The sequence below is a fragment of the Alnus glutinosa genome, chromosome 5 (assembly GCF_958979055.1).
Source record: "Alnus glutinosa chromosome 5, dhAlnGlut1.1, whole genome shotgun sequence".
NCBI lineage: Eukaryota > Viridiplantae > Streptophyta > Magnoliopsida > Fagales > Betulaceae > Alnus > Alnus glutinosa.
In genome coordinates this window covers 25174943-25195548 of record NC_084890.1, presented here as the reverse complement: position 1 = coordinate 25195548, position 20606 = coordinate 25174943, and the positions used below count along the sequence as shown (strand labels likewise).

The window sequence follows — 20606 nt, the reverse complement described above, 5'->3', positions numbered from 1 at the left end:
ATTAGAATAAACTCTAATCCTAATCTTAAATAATATAATCCTGATTAATTAACTAATTAAATCCAAATTGAAGTCAACTACTACCGATCCAAATCAAATCCTAACTTCATCCCTATCAATTAAAGAAGCCTTGTAGTGTGTACGAAGAAGAATGTGGAGGCTGAAGGTTGGAGAGCGTGGAAATGACTCTTTTGCCTTCAGCACAAACGACTTCGTGGGGAGACAAACATGGGAGTTTGACGCAAATGCCGGTACACCTGAAGAGCGAGCCGAGGTTGAAGAGGCCCGTCTAAATTATTACAAGAACCGCCGTAAGATCAAGCCCTGCAGCGATCTCCTATGGCGGATGCAGGTACTGCCATCCTCTTCTCACTCTTTTCAATTATCTGCTTAGGCGTAGAATCGTGGAAAACTAAACACAATCAAAACAGCTCCTTTTATTACGTATGGCACAGCAATAAATCCTAGGATACAAAATTTGTGTACTAAATTCAACACATATGGCACAGCAGTAAATCCTGGGCACAGATTTACTGCTCTGCTGGATTAAAGACAAATACTGCAAGGGACGGGACTTGAACTCGTCCTAGCTTCCTGTTGAAGAAGTTTCCGGTTGGCGAACATTGAGATGGTGAAATAACCTGCAATACGAAAGGGTGTAAGCAAAAGAGCTTGCTGGTGTGAGCCGGTGGGAGATAATTCTGATGCTTAAGTCAGCAATGAGTTGAGCTTTCAGAGGAGAGAAAATGTATGGAATGTAAGCATGTATTTCTTATCGGGCCGAAGAGATCCCCATACCTAGTTTGCCTGGGTGGTTTTGGCCTCCCTTATGGCCGGTCGGGGGTGGCTAAACTGTTAAAGTATTAATTAAATGATTAAATTTATCTCTTCCTATAAATTTTAACTTTTGGAATAAGTAGTGGTTCAACATGGTATCAGAGCCAAAGGTCCTAAATTCAAACTTTATCTCAGTTATTTACCCTCCCGTTTTCAATTAAATATTCAATGTGTTGGGCCTCATCTATTAAAAGGGAATTTGAGCCAACACGTGAGGGAGAGTGTTAAAGTATTGATTAAATGATTAAATTTACCTCTTCCTATAAGCTTATACTTTTGGAATAAGTAGTGATTTAATACAAACCACCTTCATTGCCGATGGGGGTGGTTCGACCAGTGACCACCCCAAAGGCCAAACCTTGGATGAATATTTTATTATTATTATTTCCCAAATGGAAGGAAAAAGGAACACGAAGGGGATAAAGGAAGAAGAGTTGGAGGAGTTACTGGCGTAGCACATGTCCATTTTCGTGGACCCCAGGGAGCTGACCCCTCAACGAAACCACAAGCACAATATCCTCTTGCAGTTTGGCACTAGTCCAGTAAGTGTTAAACCTTATCGATGCCCCTTTTACTAGAAGAAAGAGATTGAAGAGCAAGTGAAATATATGCTTGGGAGAGGAATCATACGTCCCTCCAATAGTCCATATTCGTCTCCCATTCTCTTAGTCAAGAAAAGCGATGGCACATGGAGGATGTGCGTTGACTATCGCGAACTTAATAAGATCATTGTTAAGGATAAGTTCCCATACCTGTGATAGATGAGTTACTAGACGAATTGCATGGAGCAAGGTTTTTTACCAAGTTGGATCTACGATCTAGGTATCACCAAGTGCTTGTCACAAAAAAGGATATTGAGAAGACGACATTTCGCACTCACCTCAGGCATTACGAATTTCTCGTCATACCATTTGGATTGACAAATGCTCCTTCAACAATCCAATCCCTTATGAACGAGGTATTCCATGATTTCCTTTGCAAGCACGTGCTAGTTTTTTTTTTTTTAATGATATCTTGGTATATAGCCAAGATTGGGCACAACACATGAAACATGTAGGTTCAGTTCTTGAAATCTTGGAGCGACAGCAACTCTATGTTGAAAAGAGTAAGTGCATCTTTGGAAAACAAGAAGTCCAATACTTGGGCCACACCATATCTACTGTAGGGGTAGGAGTTGACCCAAGAAAGTGGAAGTGATGTAACAATGGCCCAAACCAGAAACTCCCAAGGCCCTGCGTGGATTCTTGGGGCTCACGGGGTATTGTAGGCGTTTCATCCAAAATTATGGGAAGATCACGGCCCTGCTCATTCGAATGTGCAGCTTTCAAAAATCTGAAACAGGCCATGGTTCAAGCTCTAGTTCTAGCCTTACCTGATTTTACCAAGGAGTTTGTGGTAGAATGTGATGCCTGCGGGGTGGGTGTTGGTGCTGCTCTACATCAAGGGCGGCCGATAGCTTTCTTGAGCAAAGCATCGCAGGGAAATAAACTTCTCTTATCCACATATGAGAAGGAAATGTTGGCACTAGTCATGTCTGTACAAAAATGGCGCCCGTATCTCCTAGGGCGGCATTTTGTGGTAAGATCTGACCAACACAGTTTGAAGCACCTTTGGTCTTAGAAAATCTCAACCACGGCTCAACAAAAATGGCTATACAAACTCATGGGATTCGATTTTTCCATCGAATATAAGAAGGGCTGAGAAAATATAGTGGCAGATGCCTTGTGAAGGAGAGACGAAAAAATCCTGAAAGAGAAGGCAGCCGAAGCTGATTTGAGGTGTCCTGCAGGGGTAACACTCATGGCTTTGTCCAACCCTATTCCTAATTGGTTGGAGGTAATTAAAGCTGAGGTGGAGCACAACAGGGACCTACAGGAACTGGTCCAAAAGGTTAAGGAGGGTGAAGCTTTGGGACCTTGGCAGTTTAAAGAAGGGGTCTTGTTCTACAAGGACCGAATATTCCTCCCCGAGAATTCCACCCTTATTCCGGCCATTATAGAACAAACACATGGAGGTTTTCATGAAGGGTATCATAAGACCTTTCAATGAATCCGGGAAAATTTTTATTGGAGAAGTATGCAGCAACGAATCAAAGACTTCATCAAGGAGTGTGAAGTATGTTAGCGCCATAAAGTGGACAACCTAACCCCTAAGGGGCTACTACAACCACTACCCATTCCGGAAAAAGTTTGGGAGGATATTTCGATAGATTTTATTGATGGGTTGCCAAGCTCAAAGGGAAAGACTTCCATCTTCGTTGTAGTGGACCGATTATCCAAGTATGCGCGCAACGCACTTCGTGGCGATTAGTCACCCCTACACCGTGGTAAGTGTGGCTAACATTTTCTTTGAGAACATTTTCAAGCTCCACGGCATGCCAAAATCTATTGTGTGTGATAGAGACCCAACCTTCACTAGCCAATTTTGGACCGAACTTTTCCAACTCCATGGAACAAGCTTCAATTTCAGTTATGCCTACCATCCTCAAACAGATGGGCAAACTGAAATAGTAAACTGCACCTTGGAGATGTATTTGAGGTGTTTCACTAGTGCTCAACCTAAGGAATGGGGAAAATGATTGGCATGGGCAGAATACAGCTACAACACCAGCCGACACTCTAGCATAAAAACCACTCATTTTGCTGTGGTATATGGACGCGAAACCCCTTCAATGCTCACGTATATTCCTGGAAGAGCTAAGGTTGATGCAGTGGACAACCAGCCCAGGGCAAGGGATGAAGTGCTGATGGAATTGAAGGAAAACATCAAGTTGACTCAAGGATGATGAAACGAACGTATGACACTCGACACTGAGAGGAAGAGTTTGAGGAAGGGGATTGGGTGGCTGTATCGACAGATTTTGGTATACCTGCGCAAGAATGCTAAGCTTTTAGCCCGCTTTTGTGGTCCTTTTAAAATTGTTAAGAAGATTAGTCTGATTGCTTATGAACTCGAGTTGCCTAAAGAATCTTGGATTCACCTAGTTTTTCATGTCAGTCTGCTTAAGAAGAAGGTAGGAGGGGAGAGTGTAATGTTAGCTCAACTGCCAGAGATGGATGAGAATGCATAGATCTCACCTACACCTCAAGCTGTGCCAGAGACGCGGACAAGGAAGAAGAATATCGGGTTGCTGGTACATTGGCATGGGCTGTCCCCATCTGAAGCAACTTGGGAGAATTAGGAGTCCATTCGGAGTAGGTTTCCTTCTCTTTCCCTTGAGGACAAGGAAAAAGTTAGCGGGGAGGAATGATGTGTTCCCGATGGTTGAGAAACTTATCTAGATAGCTTTAGATTATGATAGACGTAGGGAATAAGAGTCCTCTGTCTAGAGGATGAGTTTGCTAATAGAAGTTGATTCATATTGGTTTCTTTTGAGAGAAGTAGTACTGTAGGTTAATATTACTCTCGGTTGAGAGACGTAGTAGTAGAAGGATAGTGATCTATTCAAGTGATAGAATTCTATCCTTGCTAGATATCTAATTACTTTTCAATGCTTCCTACCAGTTGTATTACTTAAAGACGTTTGTTGATGAATAAAGTATGTTGAATATTATTAAGTATAATACAGTTCTATGTATTTGGGAGTTCCAAGCTCATTCGAAACAACCAATTATCTTTTCCTGTGTTTTGTACTAATTGGTTCACATCATAGGGTTACAAAATATTAATAATTTAAGAGGAAAATACACTTTACCTCTCCCTCGCCCGGGAAGTTAGACCTACTTTTTGATCTTGACTCCAATGTTTAAAAGTGGCAACCTCCCCCCACGACTCTCTATCAATTTTTTTTTGTTTCTTTGGAAAGAAAGCTAGTCACATATGTCGCATGTGACTTTTTTAGACCTAAACTTAAAAAAAGGTCCCCTGAGGAAAAAAAGAAAAAAGAAAGAAGTGTGGGGTGGGGGGTCGAGCCACCCTTTTTGGCCAATTAGGGGTGGTCAGCCACCCACAGACAGGCCAAATGGAGGTGGCTTAGCCACCCCCAAAACCTTTGGGGGTGGTTTCCGGCCGAATGGTGGTGGCTCGGGCCACCCCCTTTACCGAATGGGGGTGGTTTCGACCACCCTTATTTGGCAATTTTTTTTTATTTTTAGATTTTTTTTCTTTGTTTTTATTTTTTATTTGACCTTTTGTTTAAGTGTTTGAATCTTTTCCCTATTCTCGTCAACTTTTATTATATTTAATACTGGATGAATTCAAACCTCAAATGTTTATATTCCAAGTCATCAATAAATCAAACACTACTGTTCAATAAACCAACACAATAATGACGTCTCTCTCCTGCTGTGGATGTAATATTTAACGTTAGCAATTCTTTTTCCCTTCATCTTCATTTGTTCTCATCAAGTATATTGATATCAAGTTGGATTAGGATCTTCTAGAGTTCTTAGGGCACTTTATCTTGTCGAATTCTTAAAATCTCAACCATTCTTTTCAAATTAAATGATGGGGAAAATACACTTTACCCCTTCCAAAGTTGGACCCCTTTTACGTGTGACACACTCACACACATGGGTTTTTAGGGGATGAAGTCTCCAAAATGCCCCCAGGGGGTAAAGTGTTTAAAAAAAAAAAAAAAAGCGCTTATAATTCCTTCAATAATTTTATGACATTCATTGTCTACACCTCTATTGTCTTACACATCCTTCAATAATTGCTTGTAGAAAATGCTGTGCCAAGAGACATTATACTAGCTAGAAGCTCTTTTTGAAACTTGTAACTCAATTGAACTTATGATTTTTGTGCTAGTTAGTAGTTACAACTCCTAATCGATTCCTTGCCAGATTGTTCAAGGAAAGAAAGAGTATTTTGGTTGATTCTTGACCACCATGTTTCTATAATTAGGAATAAATGAAACAAAAGTCACTATTCTAAATTTGTTCCTCAAAATATGTCCTTTTTGATTCATTTTCTATGATTTAATGCAGATTTTAAGAGAGAAAAATTTCAAACAAACAATTCCCCAAGTGAAGGTTAAGGAGGGTGAGGAAATTACATATGAAACTGCCACAACCACGTTGAGGAGGGCAGCCCACTTCTTTTCAGCTTTGCAGGCCAGCGACGGCCATTGGCCTGCTGAAATTTCTGGCGTATTATTTGCCCTTCCTCCCTTTGTGAGTTCTCTTCATCTCTGTTATTCAGCATTGATCAACATCTCTTAATTGGACATTGGAGAACTCTCTCTCTCTCTCTCTCTCTACTTTTTTTGAAAATACACAATTTTAAAGACTAAACTATAATTTTGAAGGTCATACTGTGATTTTGCCAAACACTAAGGTGCATTTTTAAAAATCATATTTTCAAATCGCACATTTTAAAATCACTATTTTAAAATTGCAAATCCAAACAAACCCTTCCTCTTCGCCAAAAAAACAAAACTAGGTTCATTTATTCCAACCAAAACATTCAATTGGATAAGTCGTAAATATTTTAGACTGCAATTGACATGGCGTTTATCTAGTTGATGCAATTTCTAACTGCTGTCAATCTTTTGGTAAAAAAACAAAAAATGCAGATCATGTGTCTATACATTACAGGGCATCTTACTACTACATTCACTGCAGAACATCGTAAAGAAGTCCTTCGATATATATACAATCATCAGGTACATACATTATATTCTTATATGATTTTTAAGATGAATTATTTAATTAAAGGCTTGCTAATTGATTTTCTAAGTTACAGAACGAAGATGGTGGGTGGGGACTACACATAGAGAGTCACAGCAATATGTATTGCACAACTTTCCACTACGTTTGTATGCGTATTCTTGGAGAAGAAGTTGATGGTGATGCTTGTGCAAGGGCGCGGAAGTGGATTCTCGACCATGGTGGTGTAACCCTTATACCATCTTGGGGAAAGATTTGGCTTTCGGTACAATACAATTTCTGTTCGAGAAATGCTACATGTATTTCAGAGTTCTTACTTTTTAATGTGGCACTAGAAATCAATAGTGATATATCATATACACATTCATCTGTCTAAAATCTAATCATGATTTCCACTGCCACATTAAGCGTTTGGAAGAACATGTAGCATTTCTTGTATCTAAAACTCTTTTTTTTTTTTTTTTTTTTAATGTTTTCCTGAGTCAAGCAGTTAATTAGTAGTATTGGCTCATAATGGCAATTCATTTTGCTGCAGATACTTGGTGTCTACGAATGGTATGGATGCAATCCGATTCCCCCAGAGTTTTGGATATTTCATCCATTTCTTCCAATTGATCCTGGTTTGCACCGTTTCCTTTTCTTTCCGGATTTCTTAGTTCCTAGCATCATATCTATTTCATTAATAGGCTAACAAGCTGAAGAAGTTGGTTAAAGATAAATTAAAACTTTCAAACATTTACATGAAATTGGGTGCCTACCTTTCTTTGACACATTTGTTACTACTAGTGTTGGTTAATTTTATTTTTTTTCTTTTTTTTTTTGATAAGTAAGAAAACTTTATATATAAGCATAAGACACCCCTAAGTATACCAAAAGTATACACAGGAACAACCAAAGCTGACCCATAAAAAGAAAAACCCAAACAAACCCATAAGGACCAACCCTAAAACCTGCATGCCCACAACACCCAAAACAGCAAGAAACCCAAAGCCCAAAAAACCAAAAAAGCCCCCCAATATTCACCCAAATCTGCCCAAAAGCACCCAATCCCAACAGAAAAACAAACCCAAAAATACAAAAAAGCCCGAATTACATCTGAAAAGCAAACCCAAAATACAAATCAAACCCCAAATACAAAAGAAAAGCCACAGGTACAGCCAAGAAAAAAGAAAAAAACTACAGTCGGTGGAGCGTGACATCACGTGCGCTGGCAGGTGGCGCTACTGTCGCTAGTGCGGCACTAAACCAGCTGGAAAAATTGTCGGACATCACGGAATCTGCTGGAAAAGCCTCCGGAGGGGCGCATGCGCGGCAAAGAGGTCCCCAAAAAACTTCAAAAAACTCCCTCGGCCACATGTGCCGGGATGGCGCGTGGCGTCCACCTGTAGCAACGCCAACGACAGGGAAAGCCGGACCATGACAGTGAAACCACCGATGAAGCACGTGAACTGGTAGGAGGACCCAAACACAGTAGATCTACAACCTATGATGCAAAAGAACCAAAACCCACGCACGACAGCGCAGCGGCCAACCACGGAAACTGCGTCGACAAAAGAGACCGGAACGAGCTGGAGAAGACCCAACCATCGAGAACTACACCCAAGAAATAGATAAACCCTAAGAACCGAGAGAGGCAGAGGGAAAAAGAAGAAGACGTGAGAAAAGAAGAGAAGAGGAAGGGAGGAGGGAAGAGGGGAAGAGACAAAGCTCTTCCCTCCTCCCCTGGAACAGCCACAGAAGGAGGAGAAAGAGGGGGGAAGCAGAAGATTTTGAAAAAAGGGTGGAGAGCTTCTCTCTCTAAAAAATAGAGAGAGAGAGAGAGAGAGAGAGAGAGAGAGAGATTTTTTGCATTAGTGTTGGTTAAATTGATAATAATTAAATATAAAAAATTACCCCATTTAATCAAACATTACTAATATCAAAATGCACCAAGAACTGGCAAGCTTTTACTTTCCCCATTTTGGTATTGGAAATTGGCTCATACTAAAATAGCCTTTCCGATTGTTAGCATTCACTTAATTTCTTATTTCATATCCCATATATGCAGCAAAATTGTGCTGCCTTCTTCGGATACCTTATTTTCCTATGTCATACTTGTACGGGAAGAGGTTTGTTGGCCCTATAACACCTCTCATTTTACAATTGAGAGAAGAGCTCTACATTCAACCTTACGACAATATTAATTGGTGGAGAGCACGCCACTTATGTGCGAAGGTGAGTTCATCTTCTGTTACGATCCTTTAGTAGAACTCACCCTTGAAAACCGGCTTGTAAGGAGAAAGTGCTCAAGAGCTTATATACACGTTGTTAAGATTGTACATAATTGATGTGGGGCACTTAGGATTGTAACATCTTGATTTTTCTTGCTCGTTAGGAAAGCTTTGCATACCATTATAGAACATATTCATTATCTTTAAAAACTTAATTATCTACAAGAAAATGATTGTGAAATTGTTTATGTATGTAGGAGGATCGCTATTATTCTCATAGTTGGATGAAAGATTTAGTTTGGGATAGTCTTTACATACTCATTGAGCCTGTTTTTACTTGTTGGCCTTTTAACAAGTTGAGAAATAAGGCTCTTCAAGTAGCGATGCAACACATTCATTACGAAGATGAGAATTGTCGGTATCTTGCCATTTCAGGGGGGGCAAAGGTAACAAACACTATTTTTATATAAAAGGAAGATGGAGTTATGAAGGATATTTGATCCAGTTATATATAACTTTGAGACTCTTATAGCACTTCATTGGAACAGCCATTATGTATGCTCGCTTGTTGGGTTGAAGATCCACATGGGGATTACTTTAAGAAGCATCTTGCTAGGATACATGATTTCTTATGGATTGCAGAAGATGGAATGAAGATGGTTAGTGTATATTATTCACAACTATCATAGAATCTTGTGAAATTACAGTTTTTATTTTTTTTTTATTTTTTTATTTTTAAACAAAAAAAGAAAAAAAAAAAAGAAAAAAAAAAGCCCTAATGATTGATTTTCATTGTCTCATCATCCCAATTGTATAACAATTATATAATAGTTTACTAAATAATGAGTTGCGTTCCAAAGTTTCTTGCTTCCTGTTTGTACATATGCAGAATACTGCTGGCCAGGTTTGGGATGCTAGTTTTTCCATCCAAGCTTTGCTTGCTATTGATCTCAGTGATGAAATTGGACAAACACTAATGAAAGGACACGACTTCTTAAAGAAATCCCAGGTTTTTCACATAATCATTTAAATACATACATATGTATCTATATGCCTAAACGTCTGATCTTCACTTTAACCATCAAGTTTGCTTTTACTTGATTATTAAAGTATTGATTAAATGATTAAATTTACCTCTTCCTATCTGCTTAAACTTTTGGGATAACTGGTGATTTAACATGGTATCAGAACAGAGGTCTTGAATTCGAACCATATCTTTGTTATTCACCTCCCATTTTAATTAAATATTTTACGTGTTGGGCCTCACCAATTAAAAGGGAGTTTGAACTCACACGTGAGGGGGAGTGCTAAAGTATTGATTAAATGAATAAATTTACATATTATTATCCGCTTAAGCTTTTAGGATAAATAGTGATTTAACATAGGTCCTTTTTATTTCCAATTTACCTTGATTGTTAATCCACCTTAAATTTGGTAAGGTCAAGGATAATCCTTCTGGCGACTTCAAAAGCATGTTTCGTCACATTTCTAAAGGGGCATGGACTTTCTCTGAACAAGATCAAGGTTGGCAAGTTTGTGATTGCACTGCAGAAGGTTTAAAGGTAACTAATTATGTTCTACTAGAATTTGTTTAAGACTTGAACCTCATCCACATTTAAAGGCATTGCTTATTGAACTCTCTTTTATTTCAGTGTTGTTTGTTGCTATCTATGCTTCCATCAGAAATTGTTGGTGAGAAAATGGATCCTGACCGGTTCTACGATTCGGTCAATGTCATACTTTCTCTGCAAGTAAGAATTTGACTGCATTGCGACTGAGTATTTGAGGTTATTTTGACAAGTGACATAATGACAGATAATTGTTGACATAACCCACAAACCCAATGCAAAATTAGAAGGTTAAGGTTGAGGGGTTTTACTCGTTTAATTAAATGGGACGGGGTAAGGTTGGCCTATCTAGTCTTATATTTATATTTTGCCATGACCTGAACCCGACACGCGAACCCGAATTGACACCTCTAATTTAGGCCTCCCTAATTAAGGAGTTTGCACACACACATGATTTAATATATATATATATATATATATATTTTTGATAAGTACGAAAATTTCATTAAAAAAGCGTAAGGCGCCCCTAAGTATACATGAAGTATACACAAGAGCAACTCAGCTAGCTCATAAGAAAAACTCAAGAAAACCCACAAGAAACTACATACCCACATCACCCAAAACCCACATGAAACTCAAAATACCAAAAAAGCCCCCAACAAACACCTAAGAAACAATAGAAACCTCCCATCAAACACCCAAGATACAAAGTAACCCTCATAATACAATAAAACCCAAGATACAATATAGTAACCCCCCATCAAACACCCAAGATACAATAGAATCCCCCATAATACAATAAAACTCAAGAAACAAAGTAACCCCCCGTAATACAATGAAACTCTAAACACAAAGACCAATCCTTAAACCCACAAGAAGCAGCCACAACCTACCTAACCCTATAACCCACAAGGAACACCCAAATTTGCCCACAAGGAACAGCCAAAGCTGCCCAAAAGCACCCTAACCGAACAAACCCTCAAAACCCACGAGGAAACCGAATAGCCCTCCCACAAAACCAAAAAACAGTAGAAAAACAACCTAAATACAAAACAAACCCAAAATACAACTGAAAAACAAACCCAAAATATAAAACAAACCCGAAATACAAAAGAAAAGCAACAGTTACAAGGAAAAAAAAAAACTATAGGCGGTGGCTCGTGCCGCCACGCGCACAGGCGCATTGAACCACGTGCGGCGGTGCGTGATGCCATCGCTCCGGCAAGACTCTGAATCTGCCGGAAAACCCGTCGGACGGCGCGGAACCAGCCAGAAGGGGTTCCGGAGAGGCGCGTGTGCGGTGAAGAGGTTTCCAACATCGTAGATCTTACTCCCAATCTTCAAAAAAACTCCCTCAGTCACGCGCGCCGGGACGGCGCGTGATGGCTACCTGCAGCAGCGCTAATGTCGGGGAACGCCGGAATTCGACGGCGAGGCCTCTGGTGAAGCACCTGCACTGGTAGGAACCCAAACACAGTAGATCTACACCCCATGATGCAAAAGAACCAAAACCCATGCACGACGGTGCGACGGCCATCCACATGATTAAATATTTTCTATCTACATGATCGTTAATTCCATTTGGGAAGGTGATAGACTTTTGTTTGCTTTCTTCTTGAAGTATATTATTGTTAGAGGCTCCATCTCATGAATTATTGCAGAGTAAAAACGGTGGCGTGACAGGCTGGGAGCCAGCAGGTGGGGCATCGTGGTTAGAGGTAAATGCTTCAATATATTGTTAGAGCCAGTGGAAGCCATCTACACCACACAGTCTGATAATGCAATGCTTACTCTGCAAAATCTCACTATGAGCATTCAAAATTTGTGAAGGATAAGAGCAATAATCATTCAAACCAACACATAATCATTCCACGAGCTCTAAAAGCTTCTTTCTTTTTCTTTTTCTTTTTCACTGCATCTCGAGGACTCTGAAAGTATCCATATTTCCTTTTCCCTCCTGCTTTAATTTCCATTTTAGCTTTGATAGATGCTTTCATCACATAGAGTCCTAGTGTAAATATTTTACAATATTATTCTTTTGACAGCATCTTTAGCAATGATTGACCAAATGTGTTCTCTTTCTTTGTTACTTTGTTCTTCTCTTTTTTTTTTTTCTTTTTTTTCTTTTTTCAGCTGGTTAATCCTGCAGAATTTGTTGAGGACATTGTCACTGAGCATGAGTAAGACTTTTTTCTTTTCTTCTTCTTCTTCTTCTTCTTTTTTTTTTTTGAATATACATAACAACCAAACAATTACAACAAATTCAGCAAAACAGCTAAACCATACAAAGAGACTACACATAGTAGCAAAGCCAAACTAAACTAATATCCCCAAAACCCCCTATACAACCATTTACCAGTAATAAAACATACAGCAACAGCGCTCTATGCGAAACAGCTACAGAGATTCAACAAACTACAGAAACCACGTCACCGACATTACTTAAAACTACCAGTGCTTCAACATACAGCAGCAGGACCAGCTATATCGCCACAAGCTATAGCAACCAATCGGCCAAAAGAAACCTTCACAACCTACTGCATAATTTTCCTACTATTCTGCAGAAAAACAATGAAGCTCTTCAACATCTACACCATTCAAACCCGAACCTCTTCATTTGTACTCCAATTTCTGCAGATTACAACATTCTCCGTGTTCTTAAATCTGCCTTCCCTCAGCATTTGAGTTTGAACTTCCCAACAAATTTTCTGCAACGCTTGCTCCTCTGTTTTAGGGTGATTGCCACACTTGAATTCATTTCGGTTCCTCCATATATTGTACACTGTAGCACTCAGCACCAGTCTACATATGTTAGCATGTTGAGATTTCTTTTTTCATTTCTACTTTCCTAGCTTTACCAGCTCATCCCAATCATCTGGAGGATCAAGAACATTACATCTATTCATACCTTCCCACCAAATTCTTGCACAGAAACTACATTTGAAAAACAAATTTTCTTTGCTTTCAATACCATTTCTACAGAAAACACAGATAGGTTCTCCTTTATATCCCCATTTAACCAATCTGTCTCCTGTAGTCAAACAATCTCACGAAATCCATACTTCTCAAAGAGAATACCTGCAGGATGCCACCAGTCTAATCACATGAGAATATCATTCTCATCCCTACTTTAAACTTTATAAAGTTTCTAGCACTATCCCTCAATTTTAAAATTTCCCTCCAACTCCAAGTGCTATTTTGGGGGGATTCCAATCTTCCAAAAGCTCTTCCCTCTTAAAATATACTCCTTTATCCAAGCAACCCATATAGATCCTGCCTTAGTAAAAATATTCCAAATGTGCCGCATAATTGAAGCATGATTCCATTCTTCTATCTTCTTTAACCCCAAACCCCCTTCTCTCTTCGGAAAGCACAAGGAATTCGAAGCCAACTTAGCTTTAGCTGCCCCTTAATCCTTCTCATTCCAAAGAAACCTGTTAAACTTTTGTTCAATTGCTTTAATTATCTTCTTAGGTAAGATAAATATCCCAGTCCAATACACTTGGATATTGTAAAGGATGGAATTCAGCAACTGTAGCCTACCCGCAAAAGAGAGTTTCTTAGAAATCCAGGAATTAATTCTCCCCATGATTTTTTCCTACAAAACTGAACAATTAGCAGCACCGAGTCTAGTGGAAATCAAGGGAACTCCTAGATATCGGACTGGAAAGCGACCTTGCTTCATCTACAAACTAGTCAGCATCTAAGTCTTTACCATGTCCGAAGCCCTAGCACAAAATAAGGTGTTTTTTTTGTTAAAGTATTGATTAAATGATTAAATCTACCTCTTCTTATAAGCTTAAGCTTTTGAGATAAGTGATGATTTAACATAGTATCAGAGTAAAGATCCTGAGTTCGAACTCTGTCTTCGTCAATTCACCCCCATTTTAATTAAAATATTTCACGTGTTGTGCCTCACCTATTAAAAGAGAGTTTGAGCCCACACGTGAGGGAGAGTGTTAAAGTATTAATTAAATGATTAAATTTACCTCTTCCTATCAGGCTAAGTTTTTTAAATAAGTGGTGATTTAACACTTTTATCTGGGTTGGCTTTAAGCCTCGTCAAATCTTCAAATTCACTTAGCACTTGTTTAATGACATTAACAGATATTAAGCTTGCTTCCTAGAAGATTAACAAATCATCTGCAAAGTACAAGTGGGTTAGTCTCATCTTTGAACATCTATAATGAAATTTGAAATCTGCTCTCTTAACAACATATTCTTCCATCTGCTTTGAAAAAACCTCCATAGCAAGAACAAACAAATATGGAGACAAAGAATCTCCTTGACGCAACCCCTTCCTCCCTTCGCAATACCCTGCTAAGGATTCATTTAATGCAATGAAAAATCTAGAAGAGGTGATACATTCTCTAGTCCAGTTGATGAATTTAGCAGGAAAACCAAAGCAAGATAGAAGATGAGTCAAAAAATCCCAATTTACCAAATCATATGCCCTCATAAGGTAAACTTTGAGAGTGCATCTAGGTTAGCTGACATTTCTTATGATAATTTCTTATTAATTCCTTAGCCAGCAATATATTCTCTGAGATGCTTCTTGATGGAAGCATGAGTAAGACTTTGCACCTTTTCTTTCTAACAATTCTTTATGTTGTAAGTTTCTTAAGGACTGAAAAGTTGGTGATTTAGGTATGTTGAGTGCACTTCATCAGCAATACAGGCAATAGTTTTGTTCAAGAAATTATATCCAGGGCACAGGAAAAAAGAGACCGAAATTTTCATCTCAAATGCTGTACAGTACCTTGAAGATACACAAATGCCTAATGGTTCATGGTATGTTTATTTGTTGGGCTAATTATTAGATTCAATTCGTTTGAATCATTTCCCTATTTTTTCACAAGGAAGCATGAAAAAAGCACTAATTTGCAGGTATGGAAATTGGGGAATTTGCTTCATATATGGAACTTGGTTTGCACTCGAAGGGGTAGAAGCTGCTGGCAAGACTTATCATAACTCTCTTGCTATGCGCAAAGGCGTACAATTTCTACTCAAAACACAAAATGAAGATGGCGGTTGGGGGGAGAGCTATCTTTCATGCCCAAACAAGGTAAATTTATTTTTCTTAAATAAATTTTAGGGAAAACTTTGTTAAATTACCACTTACCCCAAAAGTTTAAGCTGATAGAAAGAGGTAAATTTAATTACTTAATTAATACTTTAATACTCTCTCTCACGTGTGAGCTCAAATTACCTTTTTAATATGTGAGGCTCAACATGTGAAATAATTGAAAAAGTACATAAATTTCCTACAAATCAACTTAAATTTTTTTGATGAATGAATCAACTTATAATAGTTACATGTGTCCATTGCATGTAAGAAGTACAAGTTTTTTTTAATTGCATGTGCTTCTCACATGTGTTTTTAATAGCTTAAAGGACACATGTCGCTTTTAAATGTTGGTTTGCATGAGTTTCTACCAACTAGTTTGTAGAAAATTTCTGTCCATAGAAAAATGAGGGGTAAATGATAGAGTCAAGGTTTGAACTCAAGGCCTTTGGCTCTGATACTATATTAAATCACCAATTATCCTAAAAGTTTAAGCTAATAGGTAGGAGAAAATTTAATCACTTAATCAATACTTTAACAAACTTCACTTATCCTCCCGAAGTATGGTTTTACAATCATAATCTCAAATTTTCATATTTAGGTTTGTTTTTTCTTTCTAATTTTTTTAATTAAGGGTAACTTTGTAATTTTATGAAGTTTACAAGAGTACAAGAGACATTTCACCTATTTACCATGTGATTTAACCTTAAATCCTAACGAAATGGCTGAAATTAAAAAATGCTGAAACATGAGAATTTTGATCATTCGAGATTATGATTGCAAAACCCGCGATACTTTAGAGGTAAGTAAATTTTCCCCTAAATTTCATGTCCTAATAATCTTTCTTATGCACTTGTTTTCCCTAAATTTAGTTGGTGCAATTACAAAGAGGTCTTGAATGCTGAAAGAAGCCTCTTGTATTTTTTCTTGTAGGAAAATTTGCAATGTTGTAATGTTTGACTCAGGGTGCGTTTGGGATTGCGATTTTATAGACAATAAGTGCGATTTTAAACCAAATCGCAGAGCATAGATCATTTGGGAACTGCTTTTTTAAAAATTGCGATTTGAAAACGTTGAAAATCTGCTTTTTCAAATCGCACATTTTAAAATCGTTATTTTAAATCGCACTTTTTGAAATCGCAAACTTAAACGGATCCTCATATTTGAATCTTTTATCCTCTCCAAAAACAAAAATATAAATATATTTTTTTGTCCGTGGTTCACAGGAATATATCCCTCTAGAAGGAACAAATTTGGTGCAAACTGCGATGGCTTTGATGGGGCTAATTCATGCTCAGCAGGTGACTCCATAATTTAAGCACTTTGTAGTTAACTCATTCCCAAATCATTCTAATTTTCCATTTATGTTTTTCAAAAATATTTAAAATTTAAATTTTATGTCATAATAGGCAGAGAGAGACCCTACTCCTCTTCATCGTGCGGCAAAGCTGTTGATCAATTCTCAAATGGAGAATGGTGATTTCCCTCAACAGGTACCGTACCATTCTGTATTTCTTTTAAAAATACAAATTGGAAGAGGAAAAGTATATGATGGAAAACGCTCTTTTAGACTTTTAGTAATACAAACTGCAGTATCCTTAGGCTGTGTTTGTTTCGACGTAAAGTGTTTTCTAATAGAAAAATGCTCTCTGCAAAAGCTACCAATTTTCTGGGTATTTGGTTAATGCTTAGAAAGTGATCCTTAAAAATATTCTGTTGTTTGATTCGCACTAAAAATCATAATATTTTCATATAACCCATATAATTAGTAATTTTATTTCACTAAAACAGAGAAAAACTAAAAATCAATTTATTGACTGAATAGATTAATTTTTTATGAAGAAAATAATAATAAAAAAAATTATCATGTATTAATGCTTATAAACAAAGATTTCGTGTTTTGCTAATTTACTTAAAAGATAGCAACACCATCGTGCACACATACACCCACATATATAAACGGCTTGCATTTTAGATGTTTTTGGGAAAAAGCCGTGGTCATAAAAAAATTAAAAAGAGGGGCGGGGTGTATTTTTCGCCTTAAACCTTTTATTTTCCATTGTCTTTTTAAATAGTTTCTATTGACGAATATTTAATTTTTAAATGCATCAAACATTAAAAAATGTGAAAAATATTTAATACATAATCAATTTTTTTTACTGCTTATTTGTGGCAGGAACTCGTCGGAGCCGTTCTGAAGAATTGCATGTTGCACTATGCACTTTTTAGGAATACTTTCCCGATGTGGGCACTTGCGGAATATCGTAATCATGTTTCACTGCCCACCAAATCCCTTTAAAACTATATATTTTGTGGATTATAGATGAAGGAAGGACATTCTTTCAACCAAACTTGATCTAAAAATTGCAACATAGCTAACTTGGCTAGTCGGTGGGCTGCTTTGTTAGCATCCCGCCGAGTGTCTTACTTCATATGTCTGCAAACTATGTATCCTTATCTTAGTATCTTTAATTAACTGGCCAAACATATTCCAGTAAGGAGCTTCCTGTCGCAGCGCATTGACCATATTCAAAGAGTCTCCTTCAAAAATCATAAGCTGAAATCCCATTTCACAGCAAAATGTCATAGCCTTCCATGCAGCCACAGCCTCTGCAACATCAGAATCATTAATAAAAGGGACTATACCGTGGATAAAGCTGCTAGGACTTCTCCTGAACTGTCCTGCACGATCGCTTCCACTCCCATCTTGTTATTTTTCCTATCCAAAGCTGCATCCCAGTTTAGTTTCATTATCCCAGTAGGAGGCTTCGTGCACCTTTGGCCTTGTGGCACCAGTCCCCCTGTCATTCTTTCACTGAACTGGTTGGCTAGCTTGAAGTTGTCTACCGACTGACCAAATGAGAAGGGGCAGTGAAGTCTCCCCCAAAAACATGAGTGTTCCGTCGTAACCAAAGCAGCGGAGCCACTGTGATCGCCAGTATAAATTCCTCTTCATCTAGCTTTTCCATCAACTGCTGCATCACTCACCATGATAGCCAGTTTCTGGACCCGTCTACTGCCCTCCTGCCAAACAGCCATCGAAGAGGGACAGCTCCACAATATGTGATCAATGGACTCGGAGACACCTTGACATAAAGAACATATATAAGGGGTCTTGGACGATATTCTTTTTGTAAAGATTATCTTTGGTAGGGAGCAGGTTGTGACAAACCTTCCAAGTGAAGTTTGTTACCACTGCTGGAACCGGTATGTGCCATAAAGCCTTCCAAGTGTCACGTAGGTCCAGGGCAGTTGTGCACTCGCCAGCCTGTTGTTCCCTTCTTGTCTTCTCCATGCGATAGGCACTTTTGACCAAGAATAAGCCATTAGTAGAGCCCATCCATACCATTTTGTCCGGTTGTCTGTGTGGGCTAAGCACCATACTGCATATGTTTTCGGCTTCAACCGGGTTGAAGATAGATCGAATAAGCTGGAAATTCCACCAACCTATGTTGGAGTCAATGAGGGCCGAGACTCTTGCATTAGAGGCCAAAACTCTAACCGGAGATTGAATCTGCTCATATATATATATGAATCTGCTCTCCGTTCCCCACTCTCCAAACAAGACCCTCCTCTAATACCTTCCGGGCTTTACAAATGCTCCTCCATGCATATGAAGGCCACCTTCCCACTTGAGCACACAAAAAAGTTCCATTTGGATTATCTTTGCCACCAAAGAATCGGGAAATTGGATGATCCGCCATCCTTGTTTGGCAAGAAGTGCAAAATTAAAAACTTCCAAATCCCGGAACCCCATCCCTCCACTATGCTTTAGTCATCCCATCTTTGCCCAACTCATCCATTAAATTCTTTTTAGCATTTTGATGTGAACCCCACCAGAATTTGTTCATCAAAGAATTTAGATTGTTGAACAATGTCTTCGGCAAACGGAAGACACTCATACCATACGTGGAGATGGCTTGGATGACAGCTTTTATGAGAATTTCCTTGTCTGCTTGGGAAAGGAATTTTTCCTTCCAACCATCCAATTTTTGGCAAACTCACCCCTATATGCCCGCAAAGGTTTAGTTTTTGGAACATCCCCACTAAAGCTGGAAGTCCCAAGTATTTCTCATGACTAGCCATAGCTGAAATCCCTACTATGGAGCTGATATGATCTCTAAATTCCCTCCTAGTATTTCGACTAAAAAAAAAAATGGAGGTTTTTGCAGTGTTCAACTTCTGCCCCGTAGCTAGTTCATAGATATGCTGCAATTGTTGTATCTTTCCCCATTCTACAATGTTAGCACGACAAAAGAGAAGGTTGTTGTCGGCAAAAAACAAGTGGCTCAGCTAGAAATCTCTCGCGAAAATAGGCACCCTTGTAATACTGCCTGCAACAAAAGGGAACTCAAGCCCTCCGCACACAGAAGGAATAAGTAAGGGGACAAAGAATCCACTTGCCTTAGTCCTCTAGTTGGAGAAATAAGACCTAGAGAGTTCCCATTAATAAGGACTGTGTAGGTCGGCGATCTGACACAAATGATGAGCAATTCAATTCATTGCTTTGCGAAGCCCAGTTTGCGCATGATTTCTTCAAGAAATAACCACTCAACTTTGTCGTATGCCTTGCTCATGTCGAGTTTTATGGCCATAAAACCTTTCTTCTCCTGCAACCCAAGAGGGTTCCCATTAATAAGGATTGAGTAGGTTGGTGATCTAACACAAATGATGAGCAATTCAATCCATTGCTCTACAAAGCCCAATTTGCACATGATTTCTTCAAGAAATAACCACTCAACTTTGTTGTATACCTTACTCATGTCAAGTTTTATGGCCATAAAACCTTTCTTCCCCTGCAACCTAGAGTCCATAATGTGGAATGCTTCGTAAGCAACTAGGATATTGTCAATTATCAGTCTACATGGTAGGAAGGCACTTTGGTGCTGAGATATGATCGAGGGCAACACCTGTTTAAGCCTATTGGCAAGTATCTTTGCAATGATTTTATATAAGACATTGCAAAGGCTAATAGGACGATAATCACAAACACTAGAGGAAGATGATGTTTTGGGAATCAAAGCTACATAAGTATAATTGATCGAGGGGTCAAAAATACCATTATTAAGGAAATTCAGGACAGCTTGTTGAACCTCTGCTCCAATTGTGTTCCAATGTTTGTGATAAAAACACACACCATAACCATTTGGACCCGGGGCCTTCAGATGATGCATTTGAGATAGAGCATGGTTGACTTCTTCTAGGGTATAGACTTTTAGCAACAACTGGTTCATTTATGGAGTTACCCTTGTATTTGCCGTAGTAGTGCATGCAGCCACCCCCACTGGTCCTTTTGAGGTAAATAGATGATGCAAAT

General features: G+C 38.6%; 1 protein-coding gene across 3 annotated transcripts; it reads left to right on the top strand.

Moving 5' to 3' along the window:
• The first annotated feature begins 85 nt into the window (after positions 1–85).
• LOC133868088 (beta-amyrin synthase 2-like) lies at positions 86–17757 on the top strand. Of its 3 annotated transcripts, XM_062304911.1 has the most exons (18): positions 87–352; positions 5766–5951; positions 6353–6442; positions 6523–6711; positions 6982–7066; positions 8494–8660; positions 8914–9102; positions 9205–9315; positions 9546–9665; positions 10096–10218; positions 10309–10407; positions 11886–11942; positions 12358–12404; positions 14872–15015; positions 15112–15289; positions 16516–16590; positions 16699–16782; positions 17466–17755. In XM_062304911.1, the coding sequence occupies exons 1-18, from the start codon at positions 152–154 to the stop codon at positions 17586–17588; spliced, it is 2268 nt and encodes a 755-aa protein (XP_062160895.1). In that variant the 5' UTR covers positions 87–151; the 3' UTR covers positions 17589–17755. The 3 variants fall into 3 exon arrangements, with proteins under 3 accessions (XP_062160896.1, XP_062160897.1, XP_062160895.1); XM_062304912.1 differs by lacking the exon at positions 10309–10407 and having other exon boundaries at positions 86–352; positions 17466–17756; XM_062304913.1 differs by lacking the exons at positions 10309–10407; positions 11886–11942 and having other exon boundaries at positions 86–352; positions 17466–17757.
• Positions 17758–20606: the final 2849 nt, after the last annotated feature.

Coding starts and splice junctions, on each gene's coding strand:
- LOC133868088 (XM_062304911.1), top strand. CDS start 152: ATGTGGAGGCTGAAGGTTGGAGAGCGTGGAAATGACTCTTTTGCCTTC. Junction 6,443..6,522: donor GATATATATACAATCATCAG/GTACATACATTA, acceptor TCTAAGTTACAG/AACGAAGATGGTGGGTGGGG. Junction 7,067..8,493: donor ATTTCTTCCAATTGATCCTG/GTTTGCACCGTT, acceptor CCATATATGCAG/CAAAATTGTGCTGCCTTCTT.